The following is an 18,563-nucleotide window of genomic DNA, read 5'->3' on the forward strand; positions in this document are numbered from 1 at the left end:
GATCCCCATCAAAAAAACTGTTAGAAGTAATAAATGAGTTCAATAAAATTGCAGGATACAAAATCAGTATGCAAAAATCAGTTGTGTTTCTGTACACTCATAACACTCACAAAAATTTAAAAATGATTTCATTTACAATTGCATCTAAAAGAATAAAATACCTTGGAATAAATATAATTATTGAAAACTCCAGGAGACTGATGAAAGAAGTTAAAGGATTAGTTTTGTTAAAATGTCTATAGAAAGAACCCAAAGAAATCTACAGATTTAGTGCAGTCCTATAAAAATTCCAATGGTAGCTTTCAGAGAAGTAGAAACAATCCTAAAATTTGTATGGAACCACAAAAGACCCCAAATAGCAAAGCAATTTTAAGAAAGAAGGAGGCATCACTTTTTCTGCTTTCAAGCTATAGTGGACTTTTGAACAGTGTGGTTTGAACTGCATGGGTCCACTTAAATGCTTAAGTTCACACCCACGTCGTTCAAGAGTCAACTATATTTTTGAACCATGATTAGGAAATCACATAGGTGAAGGGCTGACTTTATAATACAAAAAAGTATCTAAATATAAATAAAGGAATTTAAAAATTAAAACAAAAGACTTTTCCCCCCAAAAGTTTGGGTGAAAAATGTGAGTGCACATTTCACATGGGAGTACATTATACACAGCTAAATAAGGATTATGCAGATTTTTAACTTCTTGGGTGGTCAGTGCCCCAGCCCCTGTGTGGGTAAGGGATCAGCTGTATATTACAAAACTAAACAAATCAAAATAGCCCTGGCTAGTGTAGCTCAGTGGATTGAGCATGGGCCTGCGAACCACACGATCGCAGTTCGATTCCCAGTCAGGGCACATGCCTGGGTTGCAGGCCAGTTCCCAACAGGGGACTCACGAGAGGCAACCATACATTGATATTTCTCTCCTTTTCTCCTTCCCTTCCTCTCTAAAGATAAAGAAATAAAAATAAAATCTTTAAAAACAAATCAAAATAATATGGTATTGGCATAAAAACACCTATAGGTGGTCAATAAATTCACTGAAAATGAACCAAAAATATACAATGGGGAAAGGACAGTTTCCTTTATAAGTGTGATGCTGGGAAAACTTAACTAATATGCAAAAGAATGAAACTGGACCACTACCTTATGTAATAAACAGAAAATCAAATAAATATGACCTGAATACTTGAACAAAAGACCTGAAACCATAAAGCTCCTAGAAGAAAACAGGTAGTAAGGGTCTTGAAATCAGCCTGGCATCTTTTGGATTTGGCACCAAAAGCAAAAATAAACAAGTGGGACTAAAAAGCGAACTAAAAAGCTTCTGCACAGCAAAGGAAAACATCGAGACAATGAAAAGTTAAATTATGGAATGGGAGAAAATATTTGCAAATTATATCCCTGATAAAGGTTTAATATCTGAAAAGTATGTACAGAACCCATATAACTCAATAGCTGAAAGCCAAATGATACAATTAAAAGATAGAAGACATAGCTCTGGTCCAGTTGGCTGGAACATCGTTCCATACACCAAAAGCTTGTGGGCTCAATTCCCAGTCACAGTACATAGCTAGATTGAGGTTTGATCCCCAGTCAGAGAGCATCCAGGGGGCAACCAATAATGTTGCTCTTTCACGTTGATGTTTCCTTCCCATTCTCTCTCTCTGATCTTTAAAAAACATATCCTGTGGGTATTTTTTAAAATCCAATGGATCAGGATTTTTAAAAAGACATGAAAAACAAATGGAAACTTTAGAACTGAAAAATACAATGGTTAAAATTTTAAAAAACTGGATAGACTCAATAAGAGAATGGAGATAATGGAGGAAAATTAGTGAACTTGAAGGTAGATCAAAATTCATTAGCCAATGTGAATAACAAAAAAAAGATCGAAAACTTAAAAAGAATACAACTTCGGGGACATGTGAGACTACAATGAAGGCTTAACATTTTTGTTGAATAACATGTTAATCCCAAAAGAGGAAGAGAAAGTTTAGGACTGAAAAAAATTATTTGAAGAAATCATGGTTTACCAGCATTGGTGAAAGATACAGCAATTCAAGAAACTAAACCACCTCAAATAGGATAAACCCAAAGGAATCCATGTTCAAACATATCATCAAATTGCTGAAAATGGATGACAAAAAAGTACTGAAAGAACCATAGGAATATAATGCTTTACTTGTAGGGAAACTTATTTGAATAAATGGATTTCACTTCATAAACCAGGTAGGCCAAAAGAAAGTGGAACAGTACTTTATTGTGCAGAAGAACTGTCAACCCAGAATTCTACATATCCAGCAGAAACTCTTTAGGAATGAAGGTGAAAACAAGGAAAGCAATATTGCAGATGTACATGGCAAGTGACTTTGGCCTGAGGCTTTACATGGGACTAGGCAGCAGTAGAGACGGCTAATAAGAGAGATACTAGGACTTCCGCCAAGATGGCGGCATAGGTGGAAACACTGTGCCTTCTCCCACAACCAAGTTTGAATACAACAAAGGTTTAGTAAACAAAGACACAGCCAAAGAACAGAAAATTGAACTATACGGAAGCCCAACTATAACAAACCATTTGACCAGGACCAGTAAGAGGGGCGGAGCCAGCAGCGGAGCAGGGTCGGGCAGGAAAGATCCCCCGACCCAGGCACGAAGGCAGCTCAGACCCAGTCGGGGTGCGGGGGAGACTGACCGCGGTCGCACATTCGCACACAGTGAGACGGACTGCGCAGGCCCCAGCGGGGGAACCCAGTGGCATAGGGCTGACCATGGTCGCACATTCAAGTTCTGTCCCACATTCGCAGTAGGATGGAACGTGTGGGCCCCGGTGACGGTGGCTGCTGTGGTGGCAGTGGTGGGAGGCGGCAGACGGGACCGCCATTGCTCCTCTTTGACCCCGCCCCCACGTACAGCCTCACAACCCAGCGACTGAGTGGCCCGGCCCTGGTGAACACCTAGGGCTCCGCTCCTGATACATAACAGGCATGAACAGTCTAAAATATAGCTCAAGAAGAACTCAAAGCCCCAGAACCGATAACTCTAAGCAAACAAGAAATAGCCAGCCTCTCAGATGCACAGTTCAAAATACTGGTGATCAGGATGCTCACAGAACTGGTTGATTATAGTCACAAATTAGAGGAACATATGAAGGCTAAACTAATTGAAATGAAGGGAAATGCACAGGAAACCAATAGTGATGGAAAGGAAACTAGGATTCAAATCAAGGGAATGGACCAGAAGGAAGAACAAAACATCCCACCAGAAAGGAATGAAGAAATGAGAATTCAAAACAATGAGGAGAGGCTTAGGAACCTCCAGGACATCTTTAAACGTTCCAACATCCAAATTATAGGGGTACCAGAAGGGGGAAAGAAACAGCCACCAGTGGAAAACTTATTTGAACAAATAATAAAGGAGAACTTCCCCAGTCTGGCAAAGGAAATAGACTTCCAGGAAATCCAGGAAGCTCAGAGAGTCCCAAAGAAGTTGGACCCAAGAAGGAACACACCAAGGCACATCATCATTACATTAGCAAAGATTAAAATGAAGGAGAGAATCCTAGAAGCAGCAAGAGATAAGGGGACAGTCACCTACAAAGGAGTGCCCATCAGACTGTCAACAGATTTCTCAAGAGACCTTACAGGCAAGAAGGGGCTGGAAAGAAGTATTCCAAGTTGTGAAATCCAAACACCTACAGCCAAGATTGCTCTATCTAGCAAAGCTTCCATTTAGAATGAAAGGACAGATAAAGTGCTTCTCAGATAAGGTCAAATTCAAGGAGTTCATCATCACCAAGCCCTTATTATATGAAATGTTAAAGGGACTTATCTAAGAAAAAAGATAAAAAAATATGACCAGTGAAAGGACAGTAAACTCACAGTTATTAACAACCACACCTAAAACAAAAGCAAACCAAGAGGACAGCTAGATCAGGAGTGGAACCATAGAAATGAAGAACACATGGAGGGTTAGCAACAGGGGAGTGGAAGGAGGAGAAGAGGGGAGAAGGTACAGAAAATAGCATAGACAGTAGGTAGAAAATAGAGGGGAGGGCAAGAATAGTGGGGGAAATATAGAATCTAAAGAACTTGAGACACGTGGTCATAAACTAAAGTGGGGGAATAGTGGGGGAGGGGGTGTGCTGGGTGGAGGGGAATGAAGGAGGAGAATAGAACAACTGTAATGGTATAATCAATAAAATTAAAAAAAGAGATACTATATACCCTGTCTCAAAGGGATAAGCACTTAAGGCCAGGAGACACCTGTCCTGTGAGAGGGCAGTCCAGTGATGCCAGATAATCCAGTCTTTCAGAAAGACCAGAAATCCAGTTTTCTTTATAATCTGGTAACCATTCAAACTTCAAGAGAATTTTGGTGGGGCAACACCAAACACAAATGTGTAAGTAGAATACAACCTGATTCTGCTAGGAATTTAGTTCTATAGAATTTTCTTTTTCTTTTGAACTACAGAAATTCTATCAAGATATAGCTAGTTAAAATCTCTCTTCATAAATTCTGCTTAGCACAGAAGGGAACCATACGATTACTAAATCTTCTACAGCTCTAGAAAGCTGTTTTATTTTTGGTTTTGTATCATTTCTGTATTCTTCTGGGAGTCAGGTTTTACATTTATTTTCTATATAATTTTCCTTTCCCATGGCTGTCACCATTTTTTTTGTGGGGGTTGGGGGGATAGTCACCATTTCTATTCTTTCTTGGAGAATTTTTTTAAAAATCTAGTTTTAGTAGCCGTGGCTGGTGTAGCTCAGTGGATTGAGCACGGGCCTGCGAACCAGATGATCGCGGTTCGATTCCCAGTCAGGGCACATTGCCTGGGTTGCAAGCAGGTTCCCTGCAGGCCAACTCCCAGCAGGGCACGCACGAAAGGCAACCATACATTGATGTTTCTCTCCCTCTCCTTCCCCTCTAAAGATAAATAAATAAATAAAATCTTAAAAAAAATCTAGTTTTAGTAATGATTGACTTTTCACTATGGAATTTGAAGATAATAGCTTACATTACAACCTCTCTCCTCATCTTCCACATATAATTATCTCACAGTTTTTAAAATGGATTTATTGGTATTTAGAGAGAGAGGAAGGAGGGCGAGAGAAACCTCTATATGAGAGAGATATTGATTGGCTGCCTCCCATATGTGCCCTGACAAGGGATCAAACCTGCAACTTGGGTATGTGCTCTGACTGGGAATCAAACCTACAGCCTTTTGGTGTACAGGCCAACACTCTAACCAAATGAGCCACTTGGTTAGGGCCATAGTTTTCCTTTTTTCTGTTTTTTTTTCTTTAAGTCATTATTCACTTCACTCCAAAACTAGATAATTGGCTTTCATTGCTGAGCTCTGTTCATTTCCATGCTTATCTTAATGGAAGATAATGGAAGGATTAACTTCGTGGATGTTAATCCTTATCTTCATTGAGAAGTCTTAGTTTTCTGTTTATCTGTTACTAATCTAACTCCTCTTACCCGTCAGGGAACTGGTTTATTTTTTAACTGAGACATTCCTCCAGCCCTCTGCTTTTCTGCCCCAGCTGAGACTGTTACATAGCTGTCATTTTAGAATTCTCTTCATTATCATTGTATGGATTCCCTTAGCATCATTCCATCGATTCCCTTTACTTTTCTCCTTTCAATCCTTGTGTCTCTCTTCTTTATTTTTGTATACCTTGACTGTTGGGTCTCTTGCCTTCTTCTTTCTTAGTTTATTCTCTCATTATCCTGAAGCACATCTTCCAAAAGCAACCAGGGAAAGTATGGAAGAGAAGTAAATAGAAAGTATGTTTTGTGGGTCCTTGCATTGTCTGAAAATGTTTTCATTTCACCCTCGTGTTTGATAAATAATTTTTTTTCTGGAGATGTAATTTTAGGTTGAAAAACTTGCTGTCAAAATATTGATGATATTGCCCCATGGATTTCTAAAATCTTCTAACATCTGGTGTTTTGGAGAATTCCAAAACACATTTAAGTTTTTAATTCTTTTATGTGACCTGTTTAATTCCTTTGAGTGGAAGCTTTTAGAGTTCTTTAGTTATAATGTTCTAATGTTTCATGTTGAGATAACATATTGATTGATTACATTCTTTCATTTGGCTGAGAAACACTGAGAAATTTTATTCTGGGAACTTTTAAATAATTGAAATTTTCAAGATCATTTGTTTCCCATCATTTTCTCTCTTCTCTATGTTTTACACTTTGTTTACTTTTTATATGTAGTGCCTGGTACCATGTCTGACACATAGGAAGGGCTCATTAAATTTTTGAATGATTGAAAACTGGTCATTGAAATCTTAAATTTCTTGTTCTAGCCCTAGATTTTTTTTTCTTTTCCTTCTCTCTTCTTATGTTGTATTTCTCTGGAATTTTATTAAGTTCTAATCCTTGAATTAATTTTTACAATGAAGCTTTTTCTTCTTTGAATATTTCTTTTTCTGACATTTCCTTGTGGGATTGTTGTATGTTGTTTTTAGAAGCCTTCTTGAGTTTTGAAATTTCTTCTCTATTGTCTCTCTTTCTTGAGTTCTTTTTTCTTCTTTGTTTATTTTAATCTCTTAATATGTTTCAAAATTTCCTGAAGTAGCTAGTGACTCAAGGCTGTCTGCATATAAAACACTGGCACTAAAAAGCTGATTAGAGCTTTTTGGTGTCTAAAGAGGTGTAGATTTATTGGTATTGATCTGCCTAGAATACTTTATTGGCTGAGAACAACTATCAGGTCTTTTCTTTGGGGCTGGCTTTCTCCAGAATGAAATCCTCTACTCTCTTTCTGGGAATGAATAAAAATAAGCCTGGCTGACAGATTCTGGGAGTTTACTGGATATAGTAGGTGGGGGAATCAGCCTGCTGTATGAGGTAGGTTTGAGAATCTGTGGTCAGCCTGTTTCATTCAGATTTCAATTAACCTTCCTGTTTGCAGCCCCTCATGCAACCTACTTTCTAAAAGTACCTCATGATTTCAGTTCTTGAGAATATTTGGGAATCTACAATAGGAACAACCTGCAACTTTGTTTTCTTGTGGTTTTTTTAATGGTTGATACATCACTTGTTACTTTGTATATTACATATACTCTGTTTCTCCCTAATTCTTTTTGCTGTTCTTTCCTCTCTCATTCTTTGTCCTAATAGAGTTTCTTCTTTCATTTAATATCATTACTATCACTTAGAAGGAGTAGTAACAAATGCATATGTATATGCAGTGTGCCATGTCTGAAAAGAGTATGCCCTTTTTCTCTAGAAGAATATTTTCGACTCTATTATTAAAGAGCATACATGCTGAGTCAGTCAATAAATATTTGTCGGGCTTCCACTATGTGGGAGATACTGTGCCCAGCATGGAATACACATTGATGAAGACATCAGACATTTTTCTTGCCTTCGCAAAACTTAAGCTGTGTTGAGAGAAAAGGATATTAAATGAACCTTAAAAATATGTAATTACAATTTGTGAAAATCCTGTTAAGGAGGAGAATAGAGTGCTAAAAAGGTAATTATAAGGAGGGTATTATTTGGTAATGGGATCAGAGAAGACCTCCAAAAGTATGTCCTTTAAGAAGAGATTTGGAAAATGGGTAATAGTGACCAAGGCTAACAGTGAAAGAAAACATCTAGATATAAAGAACAGTACCTGGAAAGGTCTTAAGAGGGAGTAAGAACTGGGAATATTAGAAGAATTGCAAAATGGGGACAGTGTGGATGGAGCTAGGAAACCAAAAGGGACCAGAGTATGAGATTTGGTTGGAGGGTCAGGCAAGAACCAGATCATTCAGAGCTTTGGAGACCATGTTCAGGAGCTTAGCTTTTATTATAAGAGCAATGCCATGGGAATTCACTGGAGAATTGCAAGCAGAGCAGTGGCAGGCAATGCCATTCTAGTGACGTGGGTTCAAGATTGTAAACCTTAAGTGGGAAAACTAGGTAGTAGGCTCTTCTAGTAATCCAAGAGATAGGGATTTCATATTAGGTAGTAAGGACAGAGGGACGAGTTTCAAACACTACTTAGGAGCAAGATTAGACAGTATTTGCTGAATCATTATATGAGGGGAAGAGAAAATGATGATACTAGAATAATTTTCATTTCTTTGGCGTGAGGTTTCCCTCTGGGTTCATAGTATGCTGTTCAAAATACTTTACTTGCCTTACAGTCCCATGTTTGTAGAGAAATTCTTTCATATTATTATCTCTCAAATACAAAACAGTATTTTATACCAAGTGCTTTTCATATATTTTTCCCACTCCTCACAATGATTGTGTTAGTTGTCATTCCTGTCATATAGACAAGAGAATTGGGGGCTCAACAAGATGAACTCATTTGCCCAAGAAAACAATGCTTGTTATTAACTGAGTTTGAGTTGAAAACTTATTTAACTGGCTCTTGTACCTCTGATATTTCAATAGCAATACACTACCTTCCTTTATATTTTCATTTCTTCTCTTTGCCCTACAAATGCCCTTCCTGTCAGTTGGTCAGCACCGTTATAGTGCTTATGTATGTATTAAGTTCTAAGGTCAGCGCCACAGAATTCCAAGGCAAATAGTGTTTTTCATAAAACCCCAAACATATCTAGCCAAAAAAGAATCCTCCCTGCTACCACTCATGGGAGATTAATTCAACTTTTGACTTTTCTTAAGCTATTTGCCCATCTGGATTGCTGCCCTCTATTTCTTCATCATTTGTGAAAGAGATCCTGGCCCTCCAGTTACTGAGTTTAGACAGGTGCTGTCAAATACAATTTTCTGCAATGATGGAAATAGTCTATATTTTTTATTTCCAAAACAGTAGCAATTAGCCACATTCAGCTATTGAACAGTGGAAATATGAATAGTGCCAACTGAATTTGAAGTTTTATTTAATTTTAATTATGCTCAGTTTAAACAGATAATATGCTAGTGGCTAATGTAATAGATAACACGTATCTACCCAGGAAGCTAGCAAGCTTTTTCTTAAAGGGTCAGATTGTAAATATTTTAGGCTCACAGTCAGTGTGGGCTCTGTTGCAAGTATCCACTTCTATCATAGTCGCTCAAAAATAACCATACACAATGCATAAATGAGCAAGTGTGGCTGTGTTCCAATAAAACTTATAAAAATTGTTGCAGTGCTGCAGGCATAGTTTGCCAACCCCTTAAAATTTTTCCTCTGACATATTAATTTATTCCTGTCAACTCTGTTAACTAGTTATGATCATTTTCTTTACACTTTGGCATTCTCTTACATGAGTGTGTGTGTGTGTGTGTGTGTGTGTGTGTGTATTATTAGAGTTATCCTGTAACGAAGGAGATAAGACTAAGTTATCTGTATATTTAGCAAGTTCCCCTACATAATTCCTATTTGTGGCAATGTTTGGAAACCAGCAGCTTACTTTCTGCCCTCATCCAAGTGATTTCTCCTCACTCCTCCAGCCTATTTTTTAAAAATATGGTTTAATTCTTCCATTTTAATTGATGTTTTACTTTTCCCAAGCAAGAAATATCTGAATGATTGCTTTTATATATTTTTTTCAGTCCTGGAATCAAGATGGGAAGCCAAGAAGTCATTTCTCAAGAAGGAAATTTATGAAATAGAGTCAACCCAGTGGGAGATAATGGGAAGACTTACAAGACATGACCTTCAGTGCTCTAGTTTCAGAGATGACTGGGAGTGTAATGACCCATTTGAGAGACAACATGAGTCTCAGGAGGGACATTTCAGTCAACCAATATACACCCATGAAGGCATTCCCACTTTTAGTCAGCATCCATCTTTTACATTACAGCAAATTATTCATAATAAAGAGAAATACTGTGCATCTAGGGAATATAGGAAAACGTTTACACATGACTCCCAGCTTATTACACATCAGATAATTCATACTATTGAAAAACCCTATGAATGTAAGGAATGTGGGAAGGCCTTTAGACATCCCTCGAGACTCAGTCATCATCAGAAAATTCATACTGGCAAGAAACCCTTTGAATGTAAGGAGTGTGGAAAAACCTTTATTTGTGGCTCAGACCTTACTCGACATCAGAGAATTCACACTGGTGAGAAGCCTTATGAATGTAAGGAATGTGGGAAGGCCTTTAGTAGTGGTTCAAACTTCACCAGACATCAGAGAATTCACACTGGTGAGAAGCCCTATGAATGTAAAGAGTGTGGGAAAGCCTTTAGTAGTGGCTCAAACTTTACTCAGCATCAGAGAATTCACACGGGGGAGAAGCCCTATGAATGTAAGGAGTGTGGCAATGCCTTTAGTCAGAGCTCACAACTTATTAAACATCAGAGGATTCATACAGGTGAGAAACCCTATGAATGTAAAGAATGTGAAAAGGCTTTTCGATCTGGTTCAGACCTTACTCGACACCAGAGAATTCATACTGGTGAGAAACCCTATGAATGTAAGATATGTGGGAAAGCCTATTCTCAGAGTTCACAACTTATTAGTCATCACAGAATTCATACTGGTGAGAAACCCTGTGAATTTAGGGAATGTGGGAAAACTTTTAATTATGCCTCACAAGTTATTCAACATCAAAATTTGTACTGGTGATAAACCATAGAATATATGAAATGTGTGGGAAGGCTTTTAATTATACCTCAAAACTATTCAACATCAGATAATTATCTTAATCATAATTATTCTGAATAATCTAGAAACATGTTATTTGTTGACTACAGTTTATTCAGTCCAAGAAAAGTGTAGGAATAACACCCCAGTAGTAAAATACATTTTGGAGGCTCTTTAATAAAATTTGTATTTCTCTTGATGCCAGGTAACTGAACCTAGCAAATACTGAAAATTACACAACTTTTGACACTTTTATAACCTTAAAAACTAAAGAATTTATGCTAAATTGTAATCCTGTGATTTTTATTTTCCTTTTTCCCCTAATTTGTCTATAGTTGTTACATTCTTATTTAATTTATCATGAATTTCTATGACTCTTAAGTCCATCTGTTTACATGAGGGATTGTAAAATACCTTTATTTTTAAAATACCTTTAATAACAGAGGTGACATCTTTATTTTTTAAGACAGCCTACTTTTTGCTCTTCAGAAAATTTAGGCTTTCTTATTCTAAAAACAGTCATGAAAAACTTTGCACTCAGTAAATAGAGATCCTTTAATGGCTTTATGGTGTGTCCTTGTGTTGCCATAATACCATTTTATCAAATCCCTATTGATAGACATTGAAGTTTCCTCCAGAGTTTTTGTCATTACACACAGTACCCTGATGGACATTATCCTTTGGCATATCTTTTGATCATGTCTCTTATTTTAATTGCAGACATAATTCATGAATATAGTTTCCTTATAAAAGATTTAGATGTTACAAATAAAACAAACATACCCTTTGAACATTATCCTTGTACCTATTTTCCTTCCTGAAGGATTGTTCTTACCTGTTTAGTATTTAACCTTCCCCAGAGTTTTTCTGTTTTTATACATGTGTGTCTTAGTAGAAACTCTAAAATGGAGATAATTATAATACCTACCTCATAATTTTGTGTGAGAATCAAATAAGACAAAGCATTTAGAATTGTGCATGTAATAATAAACATTAAATGTTAGTCATTGTTATATTCACTGTTATCATTAGTATTATTTGTTGAAAGACCGCTGTTTTTGCAGACCTTACTCAACATCAGGCAAGATATGCAATTGAAGAATGACCCATTGAGAGTAGTGAATTAAGAAAATTTTCTCCTGTCAATTATTTCTTATGGAACATGAAATAATCTTGGGATTTGTTGGGGAAGGTAATGTGTGTAAAGTGTGAGAAGGACCTTATTCAGACTGACATCCTTTTAACTACTTATAATGCCTAATATAAAAACAAACAAGAATATAGACAAAACATTGGTGACACTTATGAAGAAAAAATGTGAAAAGACAAACAGCAATAGTTTTGAGAAATGGATAAACATGAGTAACTATAAACATTATAGTTACTGATTTAAAATGCTGTACCTAATACTATTGTTTCTGATGTATTCAAAAACTTAATCTTATTTTTTTAGGAAGATAAAAATGACTCAAAGAAAATCAGAACTCTTGAAAGGCACTTACAAACACAGGAAAAGGGACGTTTATATGTGAATACAGTAGCTATTGACAAAGCTCCAAACCTAATCTTTTTTCAGGCAAAGTGTTACCAAGCGTTCAAGGAATTTGTATAAAGTAGATGCATCATAACAAACTAACAATCTTGATGTTACAGGTGCATCAGGAGAACCAAAAAAAAAAAACCGGAAACTATTTTTTACTATCATCCATAAAGAAGTTGTAAGCATACTAAAGAAATTTGTGAAGTGTAGGTATCAAAAGAATAACAAAAGAAACTGACTGGGAGAGTAGTTAAAAAGTATTCCCAGTAGTTTCAGTTCCAGCTAATTGATGCTTTGAGGAAAATAGGGCACCATTTGCCAGCTCTTCTGACTTCCAGAGAATGCAGGAATCTACATTTTTTTAAAGTTTATGATGGCTCTTGATTTTTAAATGGCAGCTCAGATCTAAAAGTAAACCATGAAGACAAAGATGTATCTACCTGTAAGTAGCAAGTAGCCCGTGGGTAACTTTTCTTCTGGACACTAGAGCAGTCACTGCAAAAGGCTTGTAGGAGGAGTTTTTAATAGCACAAATCCCTTGGCACCAAGGAAATTCAGGGGAGAGTACAACACAAGGTAATTTACCCAGAATTTCTTGGATGTGAGCAGTTTCAGATTAGAAATGAAATAGCTAACCTCCAAGTATATATTTTTTTCTACATTAAAAAAAATTATCCTAAGCATTACATCAGTCAAATAGGATATAGTCACGCACCATTTAATGGCGGGGGTGTGTTCTGAGAAATGTGTTGTTAGATAGTTTTATTGCTGCTCAAACACATTGAGTCTACTTACACAAACCTAAATGGCAATGTCTATACCACACATCTAGGCTATACTAAATGCCACCATTGTATATGCAGTCAGTTGTTGACCTGAACATCATTATGTGGAGCGTGACTGTATTTTTTGTTTTGTATTCCTTTGTTAAGCTATATATGTATACACACACAACTGAAAAGAAGAAAATAGAGCCCTGGCTGGTGCACTCAGTGGATTGACTGCTGGCCTGCAAACTGAAAGGTTGCTGGTTCTATTCCTAGTCAAGGCACATGCCTGGGTTGTGCGCCAGGTCCCTAATTGGGGGTGTGTGAGAAGCAACCAATCAATGTATCTCACACACAAGATGTTTCTCTCCCTTCTCCCTCTCCCCTCTCCAAAAATAAAAATGTTTAAAAAATACAGAGATAAACTCTCAAGAGAAAAAAATGCCAGAGCATCATAATTTTGCACTAGCAACAAATGTATCACTGGAATTATGTATTGTGTCTTAGATCAATAGTGTATATTTTAGCTTTTGTGGACCATACCATTTCAGTTGTAACTACTCAACTCTGCCATGATAGTGTAGAAGCCTACTAAATTTACTGGATTAAGAAATTCTGATATTAAAAATAAATATCCCACGGGTTAGCTTTGTTTAGATTTAAGTTAATGTTTTGTGATGACGAACCTTTCTTTCCTGTATCTCGATTTTCATGCTCGTCAAACAGATTCCTACATTGCACAGATACCATTCTCTGGCAGGAAAATCACCTATCCAAAGTTACTATTGGTCTGTCCTTTTATTCCCTGCCCCTTTTCTTCTTAGATACCATGTTAAAGGGTTTTGTTTGTTTATTGTAGCATTATTTGTAGGCATATTTTGTAATCAATCTGAGAAATTTTAAGAAAAATATCTGCAAAGGGGAGAATTATTAAAGACACTTTTTATTCTAAAGGTTTGCATTACTATCAAAAAAGTATTTCTAAATGAAATTTTATTGTCTTCATTGGTGTATTTCAAGTCATTTACTAAGTTCCTCCTCCAAAATTACAGCGGTAAGGCATGTGTGCCCAACCCAATGAAACAACACCAATCCATTTTAAAAAATATCTCCATCTCCTTCATTCTTCACTCTCTTCCCCTCTGCTCACTTTCTTTGAATAATGTTTAAACCTTGTATATATCCCCCATATATTCTTTTGTCCTTAAGCATTAACAAGTGGGTTGTTTTAGTATGTTTTTGCAAAAATAAATGATACACATTTATCTGTAATTTACTTTTCAACATTTGCACATTTTGAATTTTCCATCAAGGCAATCAACAGTTTTGATGGTTCAATATATTTCACAGTATGCTTGTACCAATACCTATTCTACTATTCCTCAATTGTGATATTTCAGTTTATTTCCTCTGAAATTTAAAAGTCATATTGTAATAAGCATTCTTATATTTTTATATCATATTTCTGTAAAATATGTTTCCCAAACCATTTCCAGGGCTTTCTGTTCCTTAGGAAGGCCTTGCTTATAGAAAATATTAGAGGACAAGAGAATAATGGAAAAGAGTGCACAGTTTTTCACGTGTAGTTATGTGGGTATGTATGCACACATATAGATTTAATATTTTAGTACATCTGGAATTAATAATTGGATGTGGTGTGATATAGAATGCCTGCTTTATTTACATCCAGGAATAAAGCCAATTATTTCAGTACCATTTATCAAAAGTATTCATCTTTCTCCTACTGGATAAACTATATTTATCAAATATTAAGTGCTTATTCTCAGTTCTATTTCTGTCCTCCACTTTCCAGCAATCTTTGAATTACAATTTTCAGTAATTTATTACTTGGGAATAAATACATATATATTATTAATTATACAGTTTGTATTTGTAAATACAACTATTTTTTCATTTCAATTTTAGAATTACTTTATCCAGTTTAAGTAAGAGACTCATTGGGATTATATTTTGAATCTTATTCATTTGAAATATAGAGAGCCCCAAAATGAAATTTCTGAGACAACTCTTTATCCTCCTTACTTTCTAATACTTTAAAAATGTAAGGATGTTTCATAATACTTTTTAAATATGCTAGTAAGTTCTGCAATTTTAACATTTTTATTATCGTATTGATTATAAAGTGATAGATCCCTTTGATCTTCTAAAATCTAAAGGTAAAGTCATATAACCATGTCACAGTATTTAAACCTTTTTAACTTTCTTGCCTTCATATTGCAGACCTGATGACAGTGGGTATTGGGCAGGACTTTTTACCATTTTCTCCCATTTTTTCAGACTGAAGGGTTGGTTTTTAGGGATGATTTTTATTCTTATTCTTTCTCCTGTTTGTACCTCATAAGAGAAATTATGTATTGCCTTGGTGAAATTTATTAAAATACATATATTTTTCCCATTTTAAAAAAGCCATTCAATTATTTGTGATTTTTTAACTTAGTTTTTAAAATTTTAATTCAAGTACAGTTTTCTGTCTTTTACTCCCATCCCAGCCCACCTGCCTAGCCCTCCCATTTCCACCAACCACCCCCCCGCCCAGTTTTTGTCCATGTGTCTTTTATACTTGTTCCTGTAAACCCCTCCCCTTTTCCCATGAAATTCCCTTCCCTCTCTCCTCTGGACACTGTCAACCTGTTCTCTATTTCAGTGTGTTTGGTTATATTTTGCTTGTTTAATTGTTTTGTTTTTTAGGTTCCTGTTAAAGATGAGATCATGTGGTATTTGTCTTTCACCACCTGGCTTATTTTGCTTAGCATCATGCTTTCCAGTTCCAAAACACATATATTACTATTCTTTACTCTCACCTTACCTCAAAATCTGACCACCCTCAACCTCCCTGCTTTTTAGATACAACTCACAAGTATTCCCTCCCCAACAAGAGACTTATCTTTGGTTTATCCTTTCTTAAAAGTGGCAAATTGGGTTGAAGATTACAGTTAACACTATATAGAGCCTAAAGATCTTCTCTTTCTTCTCTACGGGCTGTGACTGTAAATATCATAAAGTACTCTCCTGCTGTCATAAACCATTTTGCCTCTCCCTCCAACTGATCATACACACACAAAGAAAGGAGTAGATGGAAGCAGAAAACATCAAGATACCTGCAGGAGACTGGACCACTGAATTTTACAGGTATTTTACCACAGAAGTTCACACCATAAACCCAGGGAGTCAGAACAGATCAATTTAAAAAGCTAAGGCTAACAAGAAGAGTCTCATAAACAATGGGAAGACAAAGAAACAATGCCCAAATGAAAGAAAAGGTGGAAGTCTCAGAAATAATGTTAGATGAAGGAGAGGCAAGTCAGCTATCAGATATTGAATTCAAAGCACTAGTTATCAGGAAATTCAAAGCACTCACAATGAGCTACCAGAAACTACAGGGGAGCTACAATGAGCTTTCCGCAAACTATATCAACATGAAAAAGGAAATAGAAACTATCAGCAAAGGCCAAGAGGAAATGAAGAATACAATTTTTTAACTGAAGAACACAGTAGAAGGAATGAAAAAGCAGGATCGATAGGGCAGAAGATCGAATCAGTGAGTTGAAGGACACAGTAGAAAGAATCTCCCAGAAAGAGCAAGAAAGGGAAAAGAGGCTCAAAAATAATGAAGAGGGATTAAGAGAAATGCAAGACAATATGAAACATAATAATATCCAAATAATAAGAATACCAGAAGAAGAAGAAGATCAAGGGATAGAAAACCTATTTGAAACAGTAATGATGGAAAATTTTCCTAATTTGATGAGATAAAAAGTTACACGAATCCAGGAATCACAGAGAGTCCCATTCAAGAGGAACCCAAAGAGGTCCACTTCAAGACACATCATCATTAAAATGGCAAAATTCCAACACAAAGAGAGAGTCTTAAAGGCAGCAAGGGAGAAAAAGGAAATAACATACAAGGGAGCCCGAAAAAGATTAGCTACTTACTTCCCAATGGAAACACTCCAAGCAAGAAGAGAATGGCAAAAAATATTTCAAGTAATGAGAACCAGAGGCCTACAACCAAGGCTACTTTACGAAGCAAAGCTCTCAATCAAGGGACTTCTGCCAAGATGGAGGCATAGGTGGAAACACTGTGCCTTCTCCCACAACCAAGTTTGACTACAACAAAAGTTTTGGAGAACTAGGACACACCCAAAGACCAGAAAACGGAATTATACAGAAGTCCGACAGCTGCGAACCATTCAACGGGGATGGTAAGAGAGGTGGATCCAGCAGAGGAGCTGGGTCAGACAGGACATATCCCCCGACCTAGGCGCTAGGCACGTGGGCAGCCCAAAGCCAGTCAGGGTGCGGGACAGACTGACCAAGGTCACATATTCGCGCACAGTGAGACGGACCACGCAGGCCCCAGGGGGTGAACCCAGTGGTGGAGGGCTGATGGCGGTGGCACACTCGAGTGCAGTGGAACGAAACGCGTGGGCCTGGTGACAGCGGTGGCTGCGGTGCCGGTGGGGGACGCGGCAGCGGGCGGCAGAGGGAAGCCATTGTCCCTCTTTGACCCCGCCCCCACATACAACGTCACAACCCAGCGACTGAGTTGCTCTGCTCTGGTGAAAACCTAGGGCTCCGATCCTGTTACTTAACAGGCACGAACAGCCCAAAAGATGGCGCAAGAAAAACTCAAAGTCCCAGAGCCAATAACTCTAAGCAACCAGGAAATAGCCAGCCTCTCAGAAGCCCAATTTAAGACAGTATTTATCAGGATGCTCACAGAATTGGTAGATTATTGTCACAAATTAGAGGAACATATGAAGGCTAAACTAATTGAAATGAAGGGAGATGTCCAGGAAACCAATAGCGATGGAAAGGAAACTGGGACTCAAATCAATGGAATGGACCAGAAGGAAGAATGAAACATCCGACCAGAAAGGAATGAAGAAATGAGAATTCAAAAAAATGAGGAGAGGCTTAGGAACCTCCAGGACATCTTTAAACGTTCCAACATCCGGATTATAGGGGTACCAGAAGGGGGAAANAGAACTCAAGGAACAACAACAAAGACAGCCCAGAGCAAGTAAGGAAGGAAATAACCAAGATCAGAGCAGAATTAAATGACATAGAGACTAAAAGCACAATTCTAAGGATCAATGAATCCAGTAGTTGGTTTTTTGAAAAGATAAACAAAATAGACAAACCTTTAAGTAGGCTCATCAAGAAAGGAAGAGACCCAAATTAACACAATCAGAAATGAAAGAGGAGAGATTACAACTGATACCACAGAAATAGAAGGGATTGTAAGAAATTACTATGAAGAACTGTATGCCAAGAAATTTGAAAATCTAGGTGAAATGGACAAATTTCTAGAAAAATATAATCTTCCAAAACTCAATTTAAAAGAAGCAGAAAACCTGAACAGGCCAATAACAGCAGATGAAATTGAAGAACTAATCAAAAAACTCTCATCACACAAAAGCCCTGGACCAGAAGGTTTCACAGGAGAATTCTACAAAGCTTTTAAGGAAGAGCTAACCCCTATTCTTCACAGACTATTCCAAAAAATCCAAAAGGAGGGGAAACTCCCCAACTCTTTTTATGAAGCCAGCATCATACTAATTCCAAAGCCAGACAGAGACACAACAAAGAAAGAAAACTACAGGCCAATATCGCTGATGAACATAGATGCTAAAATCCTCAACAAAATATTGGCAAATCGCATCCAGCAATACA

The 18,563-nt window shown here is 37.0% G+C and overlaps 1 protein-coding gene across 7 annotated transcripts in view; it reads left to right on the forward strand.

The window, feature by feature from the left end:
• Window positions 1–12,227, forward strand: part of ZNF566 (zinc finger protein 566) — a 57,849-nt gene extending 45,622 nt beyond the window's left edge. For all 7 annotated transcript variants that reach the window (XM_037040104.1, XM_037040105.1, XM_037040103.1 and 4 more), the window contains one exon: window positions 9,517–12,227. In XM_037040104.1, coding sequence (XP_036895999.1) covers window positions 9,517–10,541 — 1,025 coding nt within the window. In that variant the 3' untranslated portion in view covers window positions 10,542–12,227. The remainder of the gene's footprint in view (window positions 1–9,516) is intronic.
• The last annotated feature ends 6,336 nt before the right edge of the window (window positions 12,228–18,563 follow it).

This window comes from Sturnira hondurensis, unplaced genomic scaffold (assembly GCF_014824575.4).
Source record: "Sturnira hondurensis isolate 20B ecotype Veracruz unplaced genomic scaffold, ASM1482457v3 Scaffold0002597, whole genome shotgun sequence".
NCBI classification, from domain to species: Eukaryota; Metazoa; Chordata; class Mammalia; order Chiroptera; family Phyllostomidae; genus Sturnira; species Sturnira hondurensis.